A 25,829-nucleotide genomic window follows, 5' to 3' on the forward strand; every position below is an offset into this window, starting at 1 on the left:
ATTATAATAGTGTTTTACATAAATGGTAATTTTAATAAAATTTATGTATTCAACTGTCTAGAATTAGTTAATAAAGTTAACAGACGAAATATTAATCTGTTAGTAACAGTCAACCCATACATCTTTTTCTGTAATATATGTGGATTTTACGAAAAAACGTGTTCCTTGCTTGTGGAATTTTAAACTCTATTTCTGGGTTATCAAGACTATTAGTTTTAAACAAATTAATACTAATTTAATTAAAGTAAACAACAACAACTGAGTGTTGGAGTCAGTGGCTGACGATAAGAAAACATTTCTTACTAAAAGTTTATAGTTGGTGAGACTGTGAGCTATATTAAAAGGTACCTAGTGCAAAATATGATTGAATATTTTAGGATTCTCATTACAGAGTCTGCAGCCACACTGTATGCAGGTATCCTTGACGGGCTTATGTCCAATATGGAAGCATTTCATAATTCCTGTTTGTTTAGGGCAGTACTTTAACCCTATTAGTGTACATCCATTAAATCTGCGTTTGTGCAAATTTGCAAATATACATGGCTTAAAAAATAGAAAACTTTTTAAAGGATAATTATATTATTCTGACATTCTTTGGGAGAGTACAAATTGGTTGCATTTAAGAGCTGAATTGGAAAGTATACCATTAGTAGATATGGATACGAGGATGCTGATTTCTATTACTTATTTCATGTACTTCACCACACTATTAGGTTAGATTAGGTTTATTATGAGTGGGTTGCTTAATCACCATTCCACTCAATCTAAGTGTGGCTCGTTCTATTGTAAACTACAGTGACTACAGTCATATATAGTTAGTACATCTGTGTAGTTTAAGGTTTATTCTAGTATAATGTTTTCATCACTCAGTTTACTGAAAACTCATCAATACCAATCGTTACTTGCATGCCAACTCTCATAATCCACCTTCACAAATTAATTCAGTCACTAATACCCTTTGTCGTCTCAGAGGAGTTAGACTTCTAACATCGTCTACTCGCTGTGTATGCTCTGCTAAAGGGCTTCGTGTATAGCAGACGAAGTGACCCTTGCACTTATCCAAATGTAGATAGGATGTTCTATGAGAAATTTCTTACATAAATAATAAATGAAACAACTTTTGATGTAGAAACAAACACCTACAGAGTCTCTAGTAGGTTAAATGGGACAGAGCCCCGACAGGAGGCCCATAGATTGTAAGACCCTCCAGGATAGGCCGAGAATGACTGTCCCATGACTTAGATCATTGTCTTGTTGTTCTTTGCTGTTTGTTGATTCTCTTTGTTAATGATTTTATTGTCTTGTTTTAGTTGGAAAACCTCTTAAGGACGTGGTTTGTTTTTGTTAGTGTCGGCATGTGTCGCTGCTTTGTGCTCACTGGTGGTATTAATACGCTTCGGTGGCTGTTGTCCTGCGGTGGGAGGTGGGAGGAGGGTGGTCAGAGGTGAAAGGATTGTTGAGCTAAAACGGTCTTATTCAGAATTTTATTGGTTAAAATTATATGGTTATGAGTTGTGACTGCATGTAATTAATAAGTATATAAATGTTTAAATCGCGGAGAGGGCAGCTGTGGCTGTAGTCTCGATAAAACCTAGCCCTCCCTGTCATAGCAAGCTCGAAGTGGGCAATTTAATAATTACGGCGATATTAGAGTGGAGTTGCCTCCGGGATATAAATATATTCATCAGAGAGTTCGTTGCTGGCAGGAGTCAGCAATTTAGTGGGTAGGAATGGGAGTTTGCATTTGGGGTATCTGTTGAATACATTGCCGAAGGACGAGCAAGTAGTTTTGATGATATTTTGGGTTCTGAATTTTTGGCCAAGGTTGGTTTTGATTGTATATCTACTGCTCAAAAAGGAGAGCCTCTCATTGATAGGCTGGATATTCGACAAGACCCTTGACTTGAAATCGCACAAATATTCATACATAATTTTCAATATAGAAAATTAGACCAATGGAAAATTAGGGAAGGCAGGGCGATGCTCATGCGCACGTGTGCTTATTGGTCGATAGACTGAGGCACTTGATGACACCTTTTCTCCAGATCAGTACGCCTTTACAATAAAGCAAATAGATCAAATACAAAATGATTACTGTAAAAATCACAATAATAGAAATACTTACAGGCATCAATCATCCACTCAGTCTCAACCCAAAGAATCCGAGTCCCATTACACGAAAACTTTTCTTCCCTATCTTAAAGGTGTACCTGACAAAAAATAAAAATATATCAAGAGAAAATATACCTAAAATATAGCAAGTAAAAAAATATGTCAATAAAATATCAGTATAAAATAGTATGAAAGAAATATGTTAGTATCAATAATTTCAAATATTAGATAATCAACTTGTATTTTTTTATGTATCTTGATTAATTGACTTGCAGTATAGTCAATTTCGTAAATTATTATAACAAAATTATTAACGAGATGATTCAAAATCCACTTACATAAAGAAGAACATCGGGACGCCTTGTCCTCTCTGCTCAGCTACCAGGAGCTTCACTAGGTGTTCCTTCCGTAGATTACAGGAGTGAGGATGCTTTTTTCTTTAAAGGTCGTCTTGTTCTCTCTGCTCGGCTACCAGGGGTTTCACTAGGTGTTCCTTCCATAGATCACAGAAGTTAGGAATTCCGTAGATTCTTTGTTCCATTAAGGTATGAGAATCCGCCGCTGCCAGTGAGTATACACGTGTTCTAGCAACGTTAACCGAATCCTACTGACTGCGCCAATTGTTAGATCACTAATCACGTATTTGACTTTTTAAAAAAGAACTTTATTTGTTACACATTAAAAATATTAAACAATAGTACAAAATTAAATTAATTTAAAATGACTACAATAACTGGACTGGTCGAAGTTGCAGTTAAGAGTGTTTCCCGCATCTGTAAATGGTAATTTATACGTTTGGTATGAATCGCTGTTCCCATAAATATTGGCAAACGGTTCGTGCAAAGTTCTTCTACTGCGTGCTCAGCTGTTTCTATGGGAATGGGATGATGAAATCTGAAGTCGGCGAACTTAAGCTAGTTCAAGGTTAATATTTTCATATTTTCTCATATAACATGTATATATATATATATATATATATATATATATATATATATACTGATTTTATACTTTTATACTGAATATTCTCATTAATAGTCTTTCTACATCATTTCCATTACTGCTCCAAAGATCAATTTAGACTTTTCTCCTGTAATGTCTTCATCTCTTCATAGTGTTTAGCAGAAGTTCACAATCTTATATCTGCCTTGATATCAATATTGTTAATCAATATATCTTTGATACTTAGGTAAAATCATCTACCTATCTCTTCACTCTCTCTGATTTTAACGGCTCTCATATTTTCTAGATGAAGATTTAAGAAATATATCTTTAATCTTGGTTAACGGTACCTGTTTAAGACTCTAAACAATGGACTAGGATCCGTCCAGGCTTGTCCCAATGACTAATGGGGAATGGTCTACGGATACGTAGGGCAATATGACAGACGTAAATGAAAGTATAATTTCTAATTACAATAGTTACTCGTAATCAAAAGCCACAAGTAAGACAATAGCAAGGAGGACATTTTTTTTTAATAATTTTTATTTTTAGTTATTTTCTTTAAAATAGACAAAGCTGGATTTTTATCAAAATAAATATCTTAAATCCCTTTTTTATTTACTAGCACGTCAGTGATTTTCGCACATTTGCTTTGATTTAACCCATTGCTTGATGAATTCATAGAACACGAATAAATAATTATTAAAAGATCAGCAGTATAAATATTTTTCTCTAGTTTGCGTTAAAATATTTTATTAAGTGAAATGTTACAGTTCATATGCTTATTTCTTGTTATCGCGGCAGTCTCCTCCGTCAAGTTCGAATTCAGAAACCGTGAACACGGGACAATCTGGATTGGAATCCAAGGAAATCCTGGTCATCCGCATCTAAAAGGTGGAGGGTTCAAGCTGGCTCGAGGGTACTCGGTAGGGATATTATTTGTCTGATCTATTTCCAGTTTCTCACTAGTATTATTAAATAATAAAAGTGAACAGTTTATTCTTTGATTTCTAGAGAACAATTATAGCTCCCGATAACTGGGCTGGACGTTTTTGGGGCAGAACTTATTGTAACGATCGTTCAAACCATTGCCTAACAGGTGATTGTGGTAATAAAGTACAATGTAATGGAGCTGGAGGAGTACCACCCGTTTCTCTAGCTGAAATTACGTTGAAAGGAGCTGGAGGACTTGATTTCTATGATATTTCTTTCGTTGATGGATTTAACATTCCTATTAGTGTAAGTATAAAAAGCTAAACTATTTAGAAAATAATATTTTTATGTATAATCTGGATTATTAATTACTCTAATAATTATTTACCTGTATGGAAATCAAAAAATTTTATAACAACACAGGTGAAATAATGATACTGACAAAAAAAGCTGAGATAACGACGATCATGGGTGACTTTAACGTGAAAATTGGTCGTATTGCTGAAGAAGATGAAGAAGACAACATAGGAGCATAGGGTCTCGGTACCAGAACTAACAGAGAAGATAGACTTGTACAATTCTACGTAGAGAACAACCTTCTAATTGCCAACACCTTCTTCAAACAACATCTCAGAAAGCTATACACTTCAGAAGAAAAACACCTGCAGAGTGAGAAGATGGAATTGTTAGAAATCAAATTGACTTCATTTTGCTCGACCACAATTTTAAGAAGTCCACGAAATCTATTAAAAATATCCTGGAGTAGACATTCACAGTAATCGCAATCTAGTTATAATGGATTCTAGACTAAGATTCTAGAGTCAAAGATTACTGAAAGGTAAATTAATTTTAGATAAGTTACTCAATTCGGAGTTCCAAAGGAACTGGGAACAGGAGAAGCTCTTTTTGTCTTAAATGTGTTAACAGAACGGTGCAAAACGTACATGTAAGTGTATATATATGTTTTATAGATTATCAAAATGGATTTGACTGCGTTAACTATCAAAAGATGATCAAAATTCTGCGAACACTGACTGCTGTGATGCTGATTACAGCAGAAATTCACATAGACCGGAACTCATATTAGTTAATAAATCAATAGGACAAACAACACTAATTATTGATGTGGCAATCTTCTTCTTCTTTCAGTACCCTGTCCGATTATCGAAAGTTGGCGATCATATTGGCAATAATAACTTTGTTTACAGCGGCTCTAACTAAATTAGCTCTGGTCTCTTGATACCATTCTCGGAGATTTCGGAGCAATGATATTCTTCTTCGGCCTCGGCCTCTCCTTCCGGCGATCTTACTCTGTATTATGAGGTGTAGACGGTTATACCTCTCTGGATGTCTCATTACATGACCGAAATATTATAACTTTCGAATTTTTATCGTTTTTGTTATTTCTGTGCTCTTTTTCATTCGATGTAAAACTATTTTATTTCTTATTCGATCAACCCAACTTATCCGCAATACTCGTCGATACATCCACATTTCAAAGGCATCCAATTTTTTCATTAATGTCTCTGTAAGGTCCTGCTCTCCATACCGTACAGCAATGTGGAGAATATGTGGCAGCGTATTATTCTGATTTTAAGGTTTAACGTAATATCTCTATTAATTAGTATTTTCTTTAATTTAAAGAAGGTGGCTCTGGCTTTTTCAATGCGTATTCTCATTTCTTTATTTACATACTAGTTATCGTTAACGTTTGCGCCCAAATGGGTAATATTGTGGACTGTTTCTAACTCTATTCCGTACGCTTTGATGTTCGTTGGTTATAACTCCGTTTTGCTGACAACCATAACTTTTGTCTTAGAAGTATTAAGTTTTAGCCCATATCTATAACATGCTTTGGTTACTCTGTTTATAAGTCGTTGCAGGTTTTCTTCATTGGAGGCAATAAGTACCGTGTCGTCTGCATATCTGAGATTGTTGACATTAATTCTGTTGATGTAAATGCCTGTATCTTCAACTAAGGCTTCTTTGAAAATAAATTCGGAGTAGATATTAAAAAGTAGAGGCGATAGAATACATCCTTGCCTCACTCCACGTCGTATTTCCACTGCTTCCGTCTTGTTGTGTCTAATTCGTATATTTGCACATTGATGCCAATACAAATTTTGTGATAATACGGAGGTCTCTGTCATCAATTCCCATCTGTTGCAAGACACCTATAAGTTTGTCATGGTTTACTCGGTCAAAGGAATTTTCGAAGTCGATAAAACACATATATACTAATTGTTCGATATCCCTACATCTTTGAACCATGACCTGCAAACTGAAGAGTGCTTCTCTGGTTCCAAGGTTGTTTCTGAAACCAAATTGTGTTTCACTTAGTTGTACTTCTATTTTGATGTAAATTCTCAAGTGCAGTATTCTTAGGAAAATTTTCAGTGCATGACTCATCAGACTGATAGTGCGATGATCGCTACACTGTTTGGCATTTATTTTTTCGGTATCATTACAAATGTTGACAGTAGCCAATCGGTTGGTATAATATTCTGTCCTGTTTCGTATTTTGCTTTGAATTTCATCTGGACCGGTTGCTTTCCTATTCTTTGATAGCTTTATAGCTCTTCATTTCATGGAGTGTTATGTTTGGACCAGTCGATATATTTTCGATTTGAATTTCTGTTCTCGATTTCGTGACGACGACATGACGAAATCGAATTAAGCCTAGCTGAGGTAAAAAGAACGATCAAAACTTTAAAGAACAAAAAAGCAGAAGGTCCCGGCGGAATACCAAATGAATTGATAAAAAACGGATCGGAAAAGTTATTCCGTATGATACATAAAATGTTTGAGAGAGCACTGAATGGAGAAGACTTACCGGCAGAATGGACCCAAGCATATATGACATCAATATACAAGAAAGGAAATAGAAAAAACTGCGAAAACTATCGGGGAATCAGCATTATATCGTCTATAGGCAGACTGTATGGAAAGACCATAAAGGAAAAATTAGAAATATATATACAAGATAAAATCGGAGAAGACCAGGCAGGTTTCACAGCGGGGAAATCATGCTTAGATCACATTTACACGGTCGAACAACTAATAGAAAAAATAATGGCCAAAAATAGATCCGTCCATCTGGCTTTTGTTGATCTTAAGAAGGCATATGACTCAATACCTAGAACCAAGCTATGGGAAGCAATGGAAGACATCGAAGTTCCACGAAGATTAATAAACGCGGTAAAAGCACTCTACAAGAATAACGAAGTAGCTATCAAAACGGGCAATAGAATATGCAGGCCATTTAAGACGACAAAGGGACTACTACAGGGTTGCTCCACATCCCCCACCCTGTTCAAAATATTCCTGGAAAAAACCCTGAAACCATGGAAAAGAAAGTGCGAAGGAATGGGTATACCAGTAAGGAACGAATATCTATATACGCTAAGTTTTGCCGACGACCAAATAGTGATCGCACAAGACGAGGATGACCTCAGTTTTATGATGAGAAAACTGGAGCAGGAATATACAAAAAATGGGATGGAAATAAACCTAAAGAAAACTGAATACCTAACAACGGAGAATACAGAAATAAAACAGCTGGAAATAGACGAAGGTAAACAAATCAAAGGAACAGACAAGTATAAGTATTTAGGTTTCATAATATCAAACAAAGGAACAACGGAGGAAGAGATAAAAAATAGACTAGGACAAACAAGAGACTGCATACGAAAATTGAACCCGGTACTATGGGATAAGAACATCAGCATGAAAACAAAGAAAAAAATATATAATACCATGACAAGAAGTATCCTCACTTATGGGTGTGAAAATTGGACAATAAATAAGAAAACCAAAAACAAAATAAGAGCAACAGAGATGGAATTCCTAAGGAGAAGCTGCAGAGTAACAAGAAGAGACAGAATAAATAACATGGAGATTAAGAGGAGAATGGGAATGAACTCCGACATAATAGACTACATCGAACAGAAGAGATTAACATAGTACAGACATGTCAGAAGAGCAGACCAAAATCGGTGGATAAATAGAATAACAGAGTGGAGCCCGATAGGAAGAAGAAAGAGAGGCAGACCCCGAAGATCTTTCAGAGATGAGGTGGACGAAGCAATGAGTAGAAGAAACCTACAGGAAGGGGACTGGCTAAACAGGAAAAATTGGAGAAAACGGTTGAGTGAAGGAATACAGTGAAAACTGTGGAAATCCTTGTATATATATATAATTTCTGTTCTATCGTCATCAAACAGCTTCTCAATATATTCTATCCACCTCTTTAATCTGTTTTGTTCATTGACTATAATATTTCCTTGTTTATCAAGTAAACTACTTGCAGTTGATCTATATGTTCCAGTTATTTCTTTTACCTTTTTGTACATATTAAACGCGTCAGTATTTTCTGCAATTCTTCTATTTCAAGACATTTGTTGCTATACCATTTTTCTTTTGCATTTCGGATTTTTCTTCTGATTTCTTTATGGATTTTATTGTATTCTTCAGTGTTTTTATTTTTCTATTTTTGTCTGCTTTTCATTAGACCCAATGTTTCGTCAGTTACTTCATTTCATCATCCATTGTTTTTGGTGCTTATTTATAGTTTTATACTTTTTAGTTGATTCTTGCATAATGGTTTTGACATGATTCGACGTTATTTGTTTCTATATATATATGTGATATATCGAATTTCTTCTCTATCTCGGGTGTAGTTTCATGACTATTATTTCGAATACAGTCAGTGTTTATTCGGTAAGTTGGTTGTTGGCGTTTTACTTTTTTAAGTTTGAGTTTTATATCACTGATTAATAAGTTATGATCTGAGGGAACATCGGCTTCAGGTAGAGTTTTATTTATTTTAATTGAATTTTGGTACATCTCGGTAATTGTTAAATAATCGATCTAATTTCTTATGATCTTTTCTTTAGTATCTGCTGGTGACTTCCAAGTATATAAACGACGCTTGGGTAGTTTTAAGAATGTATTTGTCACACAAAGATTGGAGAATTCTCTACGCAGAATTCTACAAAACAGTCTCCTCTGTCATTACGTTGTCCAAGTCCAAAATTCCCTACAATGTTTCCTTGTCTACCTTTTCCTACTTTGGCATTGAAGTCCCCCATTATTATAGTAATGTCTTTGTTTTTCAGCTGACTTATTACCTTCTTTATACCATCATAAAAATTCTCTATGATATCTTTACTACTGCTGGCTGTGAGCGCACAAGCTTGGACCAGATTTATATCTACTGATTTTGAGTTTAATTGCATCACGATGACTCTGTCCGAAATGTAACTTACATATGTAATACAGCAAGAAACTTCTTTATGTACAATGTATGCGACACCATTCCGGAGGTTAGTGCCTTCTTCTCCGGAATAGAATACATCGTGGTCGTCTATGCTACATTTACCAGTCCCTGGTCACCGCATTTCGCTTATCCCAAGAACTGGTATATTGAGCCTTATCATCTCACGTATAGTGTTTTGTATCTTACCGGGCTCGTAGGGACTTCTCACATTCCATGTGCCTATTCTGATACCTGAATATATTCTTATTTCTTTTTCATTATCACAGGGATTTCGCTGGATAACGGCCTCAAAAGCCTTGTGTGCTTGTCTTCTCCTGCCGGATCTTGGTGTCCGAGGAGAATGATCAGTATACCTTTTCTTATAATATGATAGTGCCATTATGATTAAACTAGGGAATAATAATGAGGTGGTTTCGCGTTGCCTTCCCCATCGCAGCAACTATTTAAAGTGCTTTAGTCATGCTTGTGATAGTCTAGTTTCAAGCCGATCCAGGATTATTTCCTCTGCGCCTTGAGCTGAGCTGATACTGATGATCGCTGCTGCTCTTCGTCACATATAGTGATTCTATATAATCCCTAAAATAAAGGGATTGTGACTTCCTTCATCCAAACCGTACCGAAGGAATTCTTCCCCTCCGTGGCTGCTGTTATGAACTTCATTCGTGACCCTGGATAAGACAGGTACTAGTTTCCCAGGTCAGGAAACACCTGGAATCTACGGAGGGCAGGGATTAATTCATTTTCCCTGATAGGACTATCCAATACTTATGTAACAACAATAATCTACGTGTAATATAACGGAAAAATCGCTAAGAATAGAGATCACACAACTTTTTATGCAAAAACCCGAATGCCACCATTCACATCCAAATTTAGTCGTTTTGTCGTAGATTTACCTTGGTTTATATATTTTATTTTGTAGTTGGGCCTATAAATTCTTATTTAGGAGTTTGTCACGACATTTGTATTTAAATATGTGTGGCATTACTCTTGTAAAATATTTAATGTCATTTGCCAAACTTATTTTCATAAATTATTAACAATTTAGAAAAAATTAAATTGAAATATCTTTGTTATTGAGCGATTAATCTATAAAATATTTTAATTTTCTAGTTTGGACCTGTAGGAGGCCGAGGAGATGGCGGCAAATACAGTTGCAGAAAGGCTCAATGCCGTAAACATCTCAACGATCGCTGTCCCAAGGAACTCAAATTATTGAGTTCAAATGGACATACCCTAGCATGTAAATCAGCTTGTCTCGCTTTCAATACAGACCAATACTGTTGTAGAAATAATTTCGGAACACCCAAAACTTGCAAGAGTTCAACTTGGCGCCGTAACTACCCTCAGCAAGTATTTAAATCTCAATGTCCAGATGCTTACAGCTATGCTTACGATGATCACAAGAGTACCTTTACGTGTAGGGCTTCGAAATATATTGTGCAATTTGGTGTATAAGATCTAGTCTAAGACTGTTTTTTTTTATTTTTTAATAAATATATCGTGGGCTTAAAGCTAAAACTGACCAAGTCCAAAATTGACATTTTGTGTTTTTGTGACCAATCAACTTAAAAATCAAATATCTTTGTAAGCAAAAAACTGACCAAGTCCCCAACGCCACGAAAATGGGTGCCTTTTATTATGTTTTTAATGACCAAATTTCCAAAAAGAGAAATTAACGTCAGCCCAAATTGACCATCTCTACTTAGTCACTTTTAGTTATATCACATCGGATTTAAATCTGACCAAGTAGACATGGTCATTTTTGGCAGACGAGGATTTAGTTTTGACAGATGACATTGCTATACTTAGTCAGTAATGTACTGTTTGCAGTTCTTGTTTATTTTTATTTGAAATAAGCTTATTATAATGAGGTCTGGATCTCGACACATTGCCAATTTGGCAGTAAAAGAATCAACGAGTGTAGTTCATATTGTGGTAGCCAACATCCATAGAGGATAGGCACTAGTGAATCTAGCATGTGCAGTTTTTTTTTAATAACAAGTGTTTTTAAATCTGGAGAAAACCAATGAGGGAATTTTAAAGGTTTATATGTTTTTTTCGGAACAAAGAGTGATATTGATTCAGAAAGAAGTTTATAAAAATTATTTACTGAGATATTAATATTTGAATCATCAAAAACAATATTCCAGTCAACTGAAGAAAAATAATTATTTAGACCAACAAAATTTGCATGACAACAGTCAAAATATGTAGTATTATAATCTAATTGTTTAACAATTAAAACTAAGATCACAAGTAATTGCCACATGATGAAAGTTATTGGAAAGCAAAGTGTGCACTGCCTCATACACTGACAGTTTCTGATAGTCTTCAATACTGTGGAAAATGAGATCCAAAAATACTCCACGTTGATTCGGTATAATATTTGATTGCCTCAGGTTCAGGTAAGAGAAGCATTCGCATATCAGCTTTGCTGGATAGTTTTGTGGGCAGTCAACGAGCAAGCCCTCTTCATTTGAGTAAGCCCAAGAAGCTAGTAATAAATTGTAGTCGCCAAATAAATATACAGGTACATCTGGCCTATTGTTTTTAATAGTTTCAACTGCCGAGCAATGACTTAGGTAAATATCTTCTGATGAGTTTGGAGGAATGTACACTCCACCCAAGATACCTGATGCACATTCATAATCCACTTGAACAAACAGATGCTTTACATTATTAATGTCAGATTTGATTTGTTTAGCTTTAAAATAGTTTCGTAACAAAATTAAAATTCCTCCTCCAAGCTGCTTAGTGCTAGTTCTTAAGTTACGATCCAATCTGAAAATGTGGTAGCCAGAGTTTAACAATTCATTATCTGAATAATCTTGATTAAGCCAAGTTTCAACCAGAATGATGACATCATAGTTGCATTGGAAGATGGAGGTTCGACATAGTGTTTTATTGAGATGGTTTTTAAAGTTTTTTAGCAGCTGTCGGAAGCCCCTTTGTAAATTTAATAATCAAGTCAGATTCTCCCTTCTGTCCTCAAGCACGCAACTCTGCCAAAACAGTTTTAAACTGTTCCTGTTGAAGTTTCGTTTTATCGTAGCCTATTTTTATGCCATCCTCAATGCGATTGCACTTATTAATTGCGTTTATGACTAAATGTCGGTGTTTGGTTACCACCTGTATTGGCCTGTTTTTGCCATCAGATGTCTGCCCCACTCGTAATATCTTCACCATATCGTTCTGAGCAAGACCAATGTTGTTGAAAATGAGAGTAAGTGCGCTGTTATCGGCATTTATTCTTTCTTGAATATTATTACTTGTTGATTCAGGGATGCTATACACCATCAGATTATTAGCACGTTCAGCACGATCCTCAAACTCGTGCAATAATGTTTCCACATTAGTTGTACCACCGCACTGCTGCTGTTGTTGCTTAACTGCGTCTAGCTCTTCCTTTAAAGACTTGATTTGCTCCTCTAACTGAATGAATTTGTTAGTTAAAACGGTATTTTTTTGAAGGAAAAAACACAGTGTCCGCAGAACAAAATTATCCGTTTTTGAACGACAATGGCTCTCTGCTCACTTGCACAAAGACCTAAGCATTTCTCCTCCAAATCGAAAACCACACGGCAGCTGTCACATCTAGGAGCTTTCTCCATTTGTTCGTCATTGATGGGTTTTGAGCATTTATTACAAGATTTCATTTTAACAAAATAACCTCAAAAATTTTGATTCAGAAAAATAAAGTCCGGGCAATAATAATACAAAACTAACAACTTTCACCCAAAGATCTTTATCAATCTTCACTATTACGAAAATAGTTATTTTTAATCACGTATTTTAGTTTAATTAGGAAAATTAATCAAAAGCATAACATACACATGTGATGAACTTAGTAATAATCCTATATGGCGAAACAGACACATTAACACTGAGATGAAGTCAAGAATTTATAAAGCCAGTGTAAAACCAATAATGACATATGCCTCAGAAACAAGACCCGACACAGCCCCAATGCAAAGGTTACTCTAAACGGCAGAGATTAGAGTACTCAGAAGAATTGTAGGAAATACGCTGAGAGATCGAAAGAGAAGTGAAGAGATTAGAAGAAAATGTAACGTACATTGTATAAATGAATGAACACAAAATAGAAAAAAGAATGGAAGAATATAGATATATAAATAATGGACATAAGCAGAATGGAGGAGACCCGTGTCGTCAAAATAGCAAGAGATAAGTCACCAATCGGCAAAAGAAGTATCCATAGAGGTATTAATCCGCCAAAGAACAGGCAGAATTGCATATAAATAGGAAGAAGAAGAAGAAAAAGAAGTTTTACAATATTTTATTGTGAGAATCTTGACGTTATCTAAAAGTTATATTTAATTTATATAAACAGAGCGATGATGTCTATGAAAACAAAATTATGATTGCGTTTTATTTAAATGGCAATTTTAATATTTATCCAATCAACTGTCTAGAAGCCAATTTATCTGTTAGTAACAGTCAACAAATACATCTATTTCTGTAACATAATATGTTTTTTCCGAAAAAAGTGTACATTGCTTGTGGAATTCAGACCTATTTCTTGGTCAACAAGACTATTAATTTTAAACAAATTGATACTAATTTAATTGAAACAAACAAAAGCTGTGTGAAGGAATCAGTGGCTGACGCTAAGAAAACATTTCTTTCTAACAGCTAATAGTGAGACTATGAGCGATATATATATATATATATATATATATATATATATATATATATATATTATATATATATATATATATATATATATATATATATATATATATATATATATATATATATATATATATATATGAAAATTACTGAGTTCTCGGAAAGAACCGCGTTGAGAATTTAAAACTCGACGTTTCGGCACCCATTTTGGAGCCATTATCAAGCAAGAGTGATACGGTTCGGTTCGAGTTCGGGGTCTCAATCTGCCTACTCCCCTCACTCGAGACGTACCAGTATCGTGTTCTATATTGCAAGAACTGTCTCTCGGCACTGAGGTCTCAATCTGCCTACTAGGCATAAAAAAAGACAAAATTATTTTATCAGAAGATTTAAGTAAAGCCTTAATTATAAATATACACGATACTACTGCCTTAGGATATATACAGATGTTAAATAAAATAACCTCATTTTACAAGGCCATAAATATGACTGCTAACGTTAAAAAAATGTATGATAATTCTGATATCTGCACAAAAAACAAATCAAGAAGGAAATCTACATATGGTTTAATGTTCCAGTTAGGACCAGCGTGGTTTTGGAGGATATCGATCAACAAACAAATATTTACACCTTTTAGTAGACCATTTCTCAAGATACTCTTATATTTTGGTATCGAAAACACAAAATTCTAACGATGTCATAAAAGTCAACAAGGGTCCGTATAGCCATGATGATTTTGCTATTTATATAAAACAAAATTGTACCTACATCAAATAATGTCTAACTTTACTTCAATTCATAAATCTGTCAGATAGATTAAAAAAAAAAATTAATTATATACATTAATTTAAATTGTAAACGTCAAATATGTTTAAATTTTGTGCCTTAGTTTTAGTTTTCATTTATTCTTCTTCTTCTTCTTCTTCCTACTTTATAAATAGGCTTAATGCCTGTTTTACTTCGGTTTTTAGCCTCAATTGACGTTGTCTGACCATCTTTTCCTCGGTCGTCCCAATGATCTTCTTCCATTTGGCGATTTGTCTCTTGCTATTCGTACTATTCTGTTTTCTGTCATTCTTTCGATGTGTTGATTCCATTCCACTTTTCTTCTTTTGGTCCACGCGTTTATTTCCTCTATACCACATCTCGCTCGTATTTCCTCACTTCTTACTCTGTCTCTTAGAGTTTGGTTTGTTATTTTTCGTAAGACTTTCATTTCTGTTGTTTCCAGTAGTCTTTGTGTTTTCGCCGTATCTGCTCTTGTTTCCGCTGTGTACGTCATTATCGGTCTTATTGTTTATTTATATATCCTGGTTTTCGTTTCCGTTGTGAGGTATTTGTTTCTCCAGATTGTGTTGTTGAGGCATCCTGCTGCTCTGTTTGCCATGTTCACTTGTTTTTGTACTTCTTCTTCCACTTTTCCGTAGCTTGACAGTTTTATTCCCAAGTATTCAGTTTCCATCACTTGTTCTATTATTTTGTTATTTACTACTAGTTTACATCGTCTCGGTTCCGCATATATATCTTATCTGGGACATATAGTGAGTGGAAATCGATATAGAATACTACAACTAATCCTTAAAGGCAAAATAGAAGGCCGTAGAAGTGTAGGAAGAAAACAGGTTTCTTAGTTAAAAAACATTCGTGAATGGACTCAGATATCAAATGCAGGACAATCATTCCATGTGGCAGGAGATCAAGAGGCATTTGCAATGGTGATCACCAACGTCGGATATTCTGATATGGTACGTGAAGAAGAAGAAGTAATAAGGGTGGTCCACACCAAACATTTAAAAAAAATTTTTTTTGGATAAAATTTTTTATTTTTATTTTTTTTTATAATGTGGCACTAAACAAAACATACAACCCTTAATTTTCAGCTTTTTATCACCAATTTATATTTTTAATAGCCAGCTTGACTGACTTTTATGAAATTATTTTTTTTTATTTTTTTTCTGACGTGGCATTAAACAATACAACTCTTAATTTATACTCTTCTCTCATTAACTCCTATGTTTTAATAGCCATATTAGTAATTGAATTATTTTAATCCTAGTCGATGATAACTGATCAATTATCACTCGATCAGTTATCCTGCCAGGCGTCCACCAAAGTCATTTCTCACCCAGTAAACTGCACGGAGTAGGGATGAGAACAAAGCCGGTCACCTTTTTCTCTCACTCCGAAACCTCTACACAGGAAAGTTGTTTTCGTTCAAATTAGTTGATACAGTTATAAATCAGGAGGATGTAGGCAACTATACTACAGAGTTTTTGAATTCATTGGAGTTGCCTGAACTTCCACTTAATAATTTACAATACAAAGTAGAATCAGTTGTCATTATGGTGCGTAACATTGATCAACCTCGACTGTGCAATGGAATGATGCTGACTGTGAGAAGGCTAATGAATAATATCATTAAGGAAGAATACAAAGGAGAAGATGTCGTGATCCTGCATATACCGATGATTCCAACGAACCTACCATTTGATTTTAAACGTTTACAGTTTCCCGTGCGTTTGGCTTTTGCAATGACAATAAACAAGTAAATAAATTGGATGCTTGCGGAATTAACTTAAAGTTTCCATGCTTGAGTTTTTTTTTGGTTTGTTTTTTTCTGTTAATTCTTTAGACACATTATTTAATTCTAAGGCGGTAAAATAAATAAATATAAAATTTCCAGGTGAATATATTACCATTATAAATTATTTTAAGTTCAACGTTTTTCATAATTTTCTGCATAAATAGATTACTAGGAACTTAAACAAAATTAATGTTTTTGCTAATTTTGTCATTAAAATAATTTATACCAATTTAAAAGCAAACATACCTAAAAACAACTATAATGTAATATTTAAAAACCAATGATTAGATTACAGTTGTTTTATGATTATTTTGTATATACTGGGTGTGGTATTAATGCGAGGAAGACCAATTACTCATTTTTCGTAAGAGATACGAAAAAAAATTATTTAAGTAAAAGTTAAAGCATAAATAGGACCATACTTTGAACATATTTTCAAATATACAGGGTCACCACAAGTTTTAACAATATAAGGTTGTGCCGTGTTTTTATACAGGGAGGTCAAGTATGATGTTTATGGAGGCAGTTGGGCTAGTCGATTCACTGCTATGACTAAGCATGCTTGTCGTTGAAGCTTATTCAGCTTCTCTTTGGTGGTCTTTTGTTGGAATTTAGACCACCATATTAGTGCAGCATACGTAATAAAAAATCTGAGTACAGTCATATGAAACTAATACATATGTTTGTCCAATATATATATGTGTTCCATGTAATATACTTATCTAGTATTACTCCTAGATAGATACCATATCATAGATAGATAGGACTAGATCAGATACTACCTGAGGCGGTGAAGGGTCTAGGACGGTTGGAACCTGCGTGGCTTCTGGAACACATGAATGCACTGCTGGAAGCACAAACCTTTCCTGAGCCTTGGAGGACATCGAAGTTAATATTGCTTCCCAAAGCTAGGGAAAAGTATCGCCCCATCTGTCTGGTTCCATGCATCAGTAAGCTGTATGAAAGGATGCTGCGAGTACGCATAGATGACATGATTGAGAGGTCAGGTGGTTTATCAAGGAGGCAATTTGGTTTTTGTAAAGGGAAAAGCATGATTGATGCAATCATGAGTGTACTCGAAGCATTGCGCAACAGAAGGGATGAACATCGCTGGGCGGAACTGCTGTTGTTTGATGTTAAGAATGCATTCAATACGTTGCAGTGGAATGAGGTAATGAAGGCAATGGAGGAGAGATAATGTCCTGGTTACCTGATGAATGTGTTATATGTGGTGGCGTAAGGCGTTGAGTCCAAGACAGGGATCTGTCTTGGACTCAACGCTATGGAATCTGGCATATGACGGGGTTATGCACTGTGAATACGGAGAGGGTACAACCCCCTTCGCATTCGCGGATGACCTCGCTGTACTGGTAGTGGCCCGGGATGAGCCAGATCTCAAATACCGGGTTCGAAACGCAGGAGACGTCGTAAAGAAATGGATGACGCAGCACGGACTGAAACTTGCGACAGAGAAAACCGAAGCCATCATTCTGAAGGGGACAAGGAACAGGCAAAATATTGAATTAAAATGTGCGGGAGCATGTCTAACATCCAAGAAACAAGTAAAGTATCTAGGAGTGACATTGCACCGGAATGGAAAATGGGGAGAGCACGTACGGGAGGTGGTCTGGAAGGCTGCGAATAGTGCGGCTGCGTTGGGGAGGGCGATGCCGAACATTGGATGACCCAAATCCGAAAGGAGGAGGGTCTTACACGGTGTTGTACAGTCGATTGTCCTCTACGCGGCACCAGTCTGGAGCGAGGCGGTAGAGATAACGGCCTACAGGAGTCTCATGCCACGAGTAGACAGAACAAGTCTGTTGCGAGTGGCATGCGCCTATAGGACTGTGTCTGCGGCAGCCTTATGGACCATCACTGGATGTGTTCCGTTGCATGTTTTGGCGGTGGAAAGAAAAGAGTTTTATGAGAGAAGAGGTTTAAACCTTACTGTGGCCGAAAGAAAGCAGGAACGGGGAAAGGTCAGTTAAAAGATGGCAAGAAGAATGGAACAACACGGAAGATGTGGTACAGTGGACAAAAATGCTGACCACGAACATAAGAGATTGGGTGGACTGTGGCCACAGGCGACTGGATTATTTCCTGACGCAGGTGCTCACAGGACAGGGGTGTTTTGTGGCCTACCTCTATAGGATCAGAAAGGCTGAGACAGATGAATACCTATACTGTGGATACTCAGACACTGTGACACATACGATGTTAGATTGCAGCAGATGGATAGTGGAAAAGAACAGAATGGACAGAGAGACAGGTGTGAATTTTGTTACAGTGAGAGAAATGATTGAGAGAATGATTGAAAATAAATTAGTTTGGACTAACATACACAGCTATATCCGTGCAGTGATCAAGAAAAAGGAAGAGGAAGAAAGACTGCTGTACCAACGCTAAAGGTAAGAGTGAACGATGCTGAATGGTGAAGCTAGAAAAGTGGGTCACACTGTATGAGTTAGAATGCGTGAGTCAGACTGTGGGGAAGGAGAAAATGCCGATCTGAGAATGATGCTGAACTAGGAGCGATGAGTGTCTTCTACGCGCTACCTGGAACGAGACATGAAGCCTCCTTGCTGATGAATAGAGTGTGGATGTGTATGAATGGAGAATGAATAAATAAAGGTAGTGATTTGGAAGTGATGCCGGCCTTACAGCGGCCATTCCGCTTCCGGATCGCTGAATGACAGAGGAGGGTCTGGTTTAGCAGGTAGGCGTTCGGCGTAGACTCGGCGACGAGTGGGCATTTTAAAGTACCTCGGGAACTATAGCCGGGAGTACGAAGAACGAATCCTGCACTAAAGTTAGTCAGGCGGCGTCCTGGACTGAGATGTCTTTTGAAGATTCCAGACCCCCCTATAAAAGCGAAAAAAAAAGTATTACTCCTAGAGATTTGGCCTCATTCGTCTCTTTGACAGTTTCACTATACAGAACGGGCATCCAGATGTTATCTAGATTCCGTCTTCTTGTCCTTGTTTTACTAGGACTGTCAAAGAGTTTTTCCCTGTCACTACAGCTATTAAGACTATTTAATGTTTTTTGAAGTAAGCCAGATAGAACATTAGGTACCATATTTTCCTCTTATCATAATTAATAGATCATCCGCATAGGTCTGCATTTCTATCCTTTATACGTCAAGGAGCGAGATCAAGATATCTATCAGAAGTGACCATAGAAGGGAAAAGTACTCCATCCTCTCCTTGCCGGTACGTTAGAATCAGCTTATTTTTCAGCATTACTTTGATCTACTTGCATACGGTAGCGGATATCCCTTTTAATAATGCTACATCATAAAAAGAATATGTTAATATTTTATTAAATGTGCTTTCTATATCTAGAAAGACGTTTAATGCAATCTCTTCATTATTAAACCTAGTGGCTGATTTTCTAAACTACTTCGTCCTGTCATTTTTCTGTTGATTTTATTTCTTGATATGTATGCTGGTTTTCATTGAGAGGATGATCCCTCAATGGGTCTTTCTCAATATGTCTATCAAGAAATTGTTTTTTCGTTTCGCATTATGTCGTTAACATGACCGAGTTAATGTCGTTTGTCTTTTTAAATTTTGGTAAGTGTTGACTCTTTTAATAGTTCATACTTTTCGACTTAAATAAAAGACCTGGATCATGGGTCGGAGTTTACTAGTCGTTCAGTTATAAAAGGGCCTTTTGTTTTGTGGTTCATTTAATTTATGATATTCTCTAATGACCTGCTCTGTAATATCTATAATAAGAAGATCCAAAGATTATCTAAACGCCAGTATTTGCTAGCACATTTTATAAAATATTTAATTTAGATTTAAAACGTATTTTTAAGTAATTGATGGATTCGACCGTTACTTGATGGAAATTCATTTTATGTAAGAATAAAACACTGAAAACTTTGTTTTCAAAACTTCCACAAAATTAAGATAGTATTTTTAAGTTAGTAAATCGAACCTATTACTAAATCAAATTAGTTTTATTCCGATCGATTATAAAAAATAATTCCATAATATGAAAATTGTCAACAAAATATACTATAAACATCATTAATGTATTATTAACAGATTTAGTGGAAGATTTCTATAGAAAAAATATTATTTCTCGACGAATAATTTGTAATTATATCAATTACATTTCATTTAAGTTATAACTCTATATCAAATATTGCAAATTTTTCAAAGGATTAATGGTTTCTGGATTAACTGAACCTACTCAAATTCATTGGCTTTTAAGATCAAGCAACATTACTGTTAAACGAATTCAAAATATGCCTTAAAATATTGTTATATATTTTAAATCATACAGCCAGTGCTAAATACAGCCTAAAGGATTGTTTAAGGATGTGCTGTTTGGACTTAAAATTCTGTAATTACAGTTTAATTAATATGAACCAGAAGACGAAAAAGATCAGTTCTTCTAAGATCCAAAAAAACTATAGAGAAAATGCCAAAGAAATAACACTTAATTATGCTTCTTCCTCTTCAAGTTCCATCTGCTATCCAAAGTTGAAAATCATCATGGCTATACTGACCCTTGTTAACTTCCACTCTAAATAATTCTTCACTACTGCATTGGACCAATTCCGTAGAGTTCTTAATCCAGGATATTCTTCGTCTTCTTATATTTCGCTTTCCTTGAATTTTGCCTTGCATAGTAAGTTATAATAATGAGTAATTTTGCCCTCTCACCACATGTCCTAAGTACTCAAGTTTTCATTTTTTGATAGTTAATATTATTTCAGCTTCATTTCCTATTCCTCTAGTAACTTCTGCGTTTTGACATTCTTTGAGTCCTTTCGTAGGATTCGTTTGTAACACCAAAATTCAGAGACAGCCAACTTATTTATATGCACTTGTTTTAGTGTCCATGCTTCCAAGCCCTAAAGAAGAGTAGAGAATACGTAACATCGAAGTATCCTTAGGCGTAGTTCTAACCTTACATCCCGACAACAAATAATTTTTTTAAGTTTAATGAATGATGCACGTTAATTTAGTCATGATCATGCATTTAGATTCTTCAAATTTATCTTCAGTCCGTATTGATGACAGTTTCGTTAAAGCGTTGCATTGCATTCTGTAAATAATTGTTGTTATCCGCCATTATTATTGTATCGTCTGTAAAACTTAAGGTATTCAAAATTTCTTCATGGATAGATATACCCTTTATTAAATCTGAGTGCGCTTCTTTAAATAGCGCTTCGCAGTAGACATTGAAGAGTAGTGGGGACAGTACGCAACCTTGGCGGACTGACTACCTGTATTTTGATATCTTGGCTGTTCTGGTTGTCAACTCTTACCTTGGCAGTTTGATTCCAATATAGATTAGACATAATTTTCATATCACGACTGTGAAAATTTTTGCTATATATATATATATATATATATATATATATATATATATATATATTTATGTTGAAAGTTAAATGCGATTTCACAGTCTACAAAAGATAAAAACATGTCCCGACTCATGTCCATGCATCTCTATACCAGCACATTCAAGCCAAAGTATCTCTTCTGACGATACCATTTCTAAAGCTAGATTGTGTCTCATGTATTTTATATTCAAGAGTCTTAACAATTGTGCTGTGGTAGTCATTTTCCTTGGCCAGTACTTAGCTCAGAATTTAATCCGCTCGATTTTGGCGTATAAGGCGCATTGAAACAACGTCTCTACAAGAATCCCATAAACATTCGCAACCAACTTTGGGAAGAAATAAATACTGCAGCAGTTTCTTCTGAACCAATGATGCTATTTAAAATGAGACGATCTTTTATGGAACGCATTGATAAATGCATTGAAGAAAATGGTGGACATTTCAAACACTTACCTTGACAAATGCCATTGACATGGCAAATAGCAAAATACGATAATGTATTACAAACAAAAACAATTGAAATATATTCTCCAGAACAGACAAAAAAAAAACAAGATAAAAAATCCTGGTGTAAAGATATTAGTGAAGCTTTCAATAGAAGAAATATAAAACACAATTCTAGGTAACGCGTTAAAAAATTACTTATTTATTAAAACAATTGCCAACTAGTAATTTAGTCATTTATTTACTTAGTTTATTCATTTGTTTTAATTATAAACATATGTAATTCATGCAAGCATGAAATATATTTTGTACGCAGTAAAATAGATATGTAACTATCTGGTTACACATTTTTCATGGAAAAGCCTTTTGTTTAATTATTATATATGTAAACCAGTTAAAAAATTTTATAGTTCTTGTAGCTCTAGTTACATATGTTAAAAACACATTGCAGTAACAAATTATGATTTTTTATTATTATTAGAATGGTATTATTATATTTAAATAATTAAAAGAAATATAATTAATTTAATCCATTAAGTATGTACTTAAGGGATTGTTTACCGATTTTACCAGACCAGAGAAAAATCTTGAACATAGCGAAAGCCTTTGCACGCGAACCAACTTGTTTTAATTAGAAGTACACTAACATTTTAAATTTAAATGTTTGTGGATTATGTGGATCTGATATTGGTTGTTATTGGACGTTGATTTGTAGCAGGTGTACAGTACAACTTACTTGTTTGCCATTTTAATTACAGCTTGGTAATAAATGGGATATCCAAAAAATATGCATGCAGCAATTAGGAAATTCTGCATTTATTATTATATTAAGTAGTACACATGTTTACAGAATAATTTATAGGATTGATTTGTAATTTTATTGAAATTTTAAGTAACTAACATTTTTTCTATTTTACTATCGTTCGACATCTTTTTTCATTGCTTTACTAGCTTTGGAACCATTCAACTGCTGCCTTTTTTTGTACTCGTACATATCTTCGTTTTTATGAGATAGTTTTAAGAGTGTTATGACGAATTATGACGAACAAAAAATGATATAAAAATAATTGATGGAGACCTAAACGCCAAAGTTGAAAAAGAACAGCAATTCCAACCCACAATAGGTAGGCAGAGTCTCCATGGGCAATCAAATGACAATGGCAATAGGTTATTAACCTAGCAAGATCACTTAACATGGTGATTGCCAGCACGTACTTCGCTCGCAAAGATATACACAAAGGTACCTGGAAATCCCCGGATGAACTTACAGTAAATATGATAGATCATGTCATTGTAGACTCGAGACACCAATAGAATATAATAAACGTCCGCACCAGAAGAGGAGCAAATACGGATTCTGATCACTACCTGGTCGAAAGTAGGGTGAGGGCTAGAATTTCAAACATCAAAAAGGAAAAAGGCTCTAAACATGAACGATATAAGGTAGAAGGACTCAAAGAAACAAACAAAAATACAGAGTATAAAGAAAAGATAAACAACAAACTAGAAAACAGAATAACACATGAAAACCTAAATAAGGAGTGGAAAGAATGCAGAGACATCATAAAGGAGGCAGCTAAAGAAGTACTAGGCATAGAAGGTAAAGAAAGAAGAACAAGAACGAATGACTGGTTTGACAAAGAATATCAGATCATAACAAACAAAAAAAAACAGAGCATATTTACTGATGCAACAGGGGCAAGAAAAAAGAGAGAATATATGAACAAAGAACTTCAAGAATTACAAGAACTAAGTAAATCAACAGAGACAAGAAAATTTTATAGAGACTAAACAAAAGCAGAAAAGACTTCAAACTGAGAACAACGATGTGTAGAGATAAGGAAGGTAACATATTGACAGAACAACAAGAGATACTAAGTAGATGGACAGAACATTTTATGGAAAAGTTTGAAGGAGATCGGCGACAGACAAAAGTTGCACAAAATCATCATCATCATCATCACGTAGCGCTACAACCCTGGGAGGGTCTTGGCTGACTGTACAACTTTTTTCCAATTTGTTCGGTCTTCCATCAACCTAGGGTCAAATGGAATGTTCATTTTCTGGGGATCTGCTTGGATGTTATCTCTCCATCGCATTCTGGGACGTCCGAGTGGTCTTTTGCCTGTGGGAATCTCTTCTCTTTGCACAAAATAGTAGTCTTAAAATCAATCAGACCAAAACAAAATACATGCAGGTAAGTAAAAACGCAGAAATAAGGCAGCCACAAAATATAACAATAGAAGAATACAACATAGACGGGGTAAAAAACTTTATATACTTGGGATCCCTAGTCACGTCTGATAATAACGTTACGGAAGAAGTGAAGAGGCGAATATTTATTGCAAATAAATGTTACCATGGCTGAATTAGGCAACTAAGATCAGATAACGTCGCAAGAAAAACAAAATGCCAAATATATAAAACCCTAATAAGACCGGTACTCACATACGGCTCAGAAACCTGGACACTCACTAAAAGAGAGGAAACGTTGTTAGCCACCTTCGAAAGAAAAATCTTGCGACACATATATAAGGGCACAAAAGAAAACGGAATATGGCGAAGAAGATACAACTCTGAACTATACAAAATATTCCAGGATCCGGAAATTATAACATTCATTAAAATAGGACGGCTGCGTTGGATAGGACATGTAGAAAGAATGGAAGAAGGCGAAATACCAAACAATATATTCAAACAGATGCCAGTAGGAAAAAGAACAAGAGCAAGACAATGATATAACAACCTTAAAAATAAGAAACTGAAAAAAAAGCACGAAACAGATCAGAATGGAGAAGAATCCTGGAACAGGCCAAGACCCAAAAAGGGTCGTCGAGCCACTGATGATGATGAGGATGATGACATATCTTCGTTATTCCAAAGTTTATGCATTTTTTCCTCTTTTTTCACTTATGCAAACTTCACTTTATCTTTTCATGGAGTTAAGTCACAATTTAAAATAAATTTGTTGACGTTTCAAATTCAACTTCGAAAATCGTTCTCAAAATACAAAACATTAATAAATTAAACAAATTTTGTTTTTTGTTAGTTGGTGAACAATTCTTGTAATAGTTCAACTTATTCATGTTGACAATTCAAAAATATAGTAAACATTTTAAAGTGGATGACTTTAAAATGATATTGCCAATATTATGGAGTTGCGTTCCTGGGACGACTTTATTGTAAGATTACATGAAATCAACTTTAACTTGAGAATATCCATAAAAAAAAATCATAGTATTTGATTCGTCTTTAAAAAGACAGCAACATGCCCTGATGACAGTAAAATTCTCCTGAACGGGAAAAAAACCTCATAATACTATTCCGACATGGTAAGTATTTGGTCTTATATTTAGTTTACTCTTAATAAACACCAAATTCTGATTTTATATGAATGTTATTTAAAAACGTAAATTATGTATCCTCGATATGTTACTGACTTATTAATAGTGGTATTTTCCTTTTATTAACTTCCCCTTTTAATATGGGTAACCAGATCCGACACAACTGATCTCATTTAG

The 25,829-nt window shown here is 35.0% G+C and overlaps 1 protein-coding gene across 1 annotated transcript; it reads left to right on the forward strand.

The window, feature by feature from the left end:
• Positions 1-3,783: 3,783 nt before the first annotated feature.
• Positions 3,784-10,805, forward strand: LOC140449915 (uncharacterized). Its single transcript, XM_072543330.1, has 3 exons — positions 3,784-3,977; positions 4,066-4,290; positions 10,376-10,805. The coding sequence occupies exons 1-3, from the start codon at positions 3,816-3,818 to the stop codon at positions 10,718-10,720; spliced, it is 732 nt and encodes a 243-aa protein (XP_072399431.1). The 5' UTR covers positions 3,784-3,815; the 3' UTR covers positions 10,721-10,805.
• The last annotated feature ends 15,024 nt before the right edge of the window (positions 10,806-25,829 follow it).

Source organism: Diabrotica undecimpunctata, chromosome 9, assembly GCF_040954645.1.
Source record: "Diabrotica undecimpunctata isolate CICGRU chromosome 9, icDiaUnde3, whole genome shotgun sequence".
Classification (NCBI taxonomy): Eukaryota; Metazoa; Arthropoda; class Insecta; order Coleoptera; family Chrysomelidae; genus Diabrotica; species Diabrotica undecimpunctata.

Excerpts from the sequence above, each read along its gene's own strand:
- LOC140449915 (XM_072543330.1), top strand. The coding sequence starts at position 3,816 with ATGTTACAGTTCATATGCTTATTTCTTGTTATCGCGGCAGTCTCCTCC. Across the intron at positions 3,978-4,065 it reads AGCTGGCTCGAGGGTACTCG|AGAACAATTATAGCTCCCGA; the intron begins GTAGGGATATTA and ends TTTGATTTCTAG. Across the intron at positions 4,291-10,375 it reads GATTTAACATTCCTATTAGT|TTTGGACCTGTAGGAGGCCG; the intron begins GTAAGTATAAAA and ends TTAATTTTCTAG.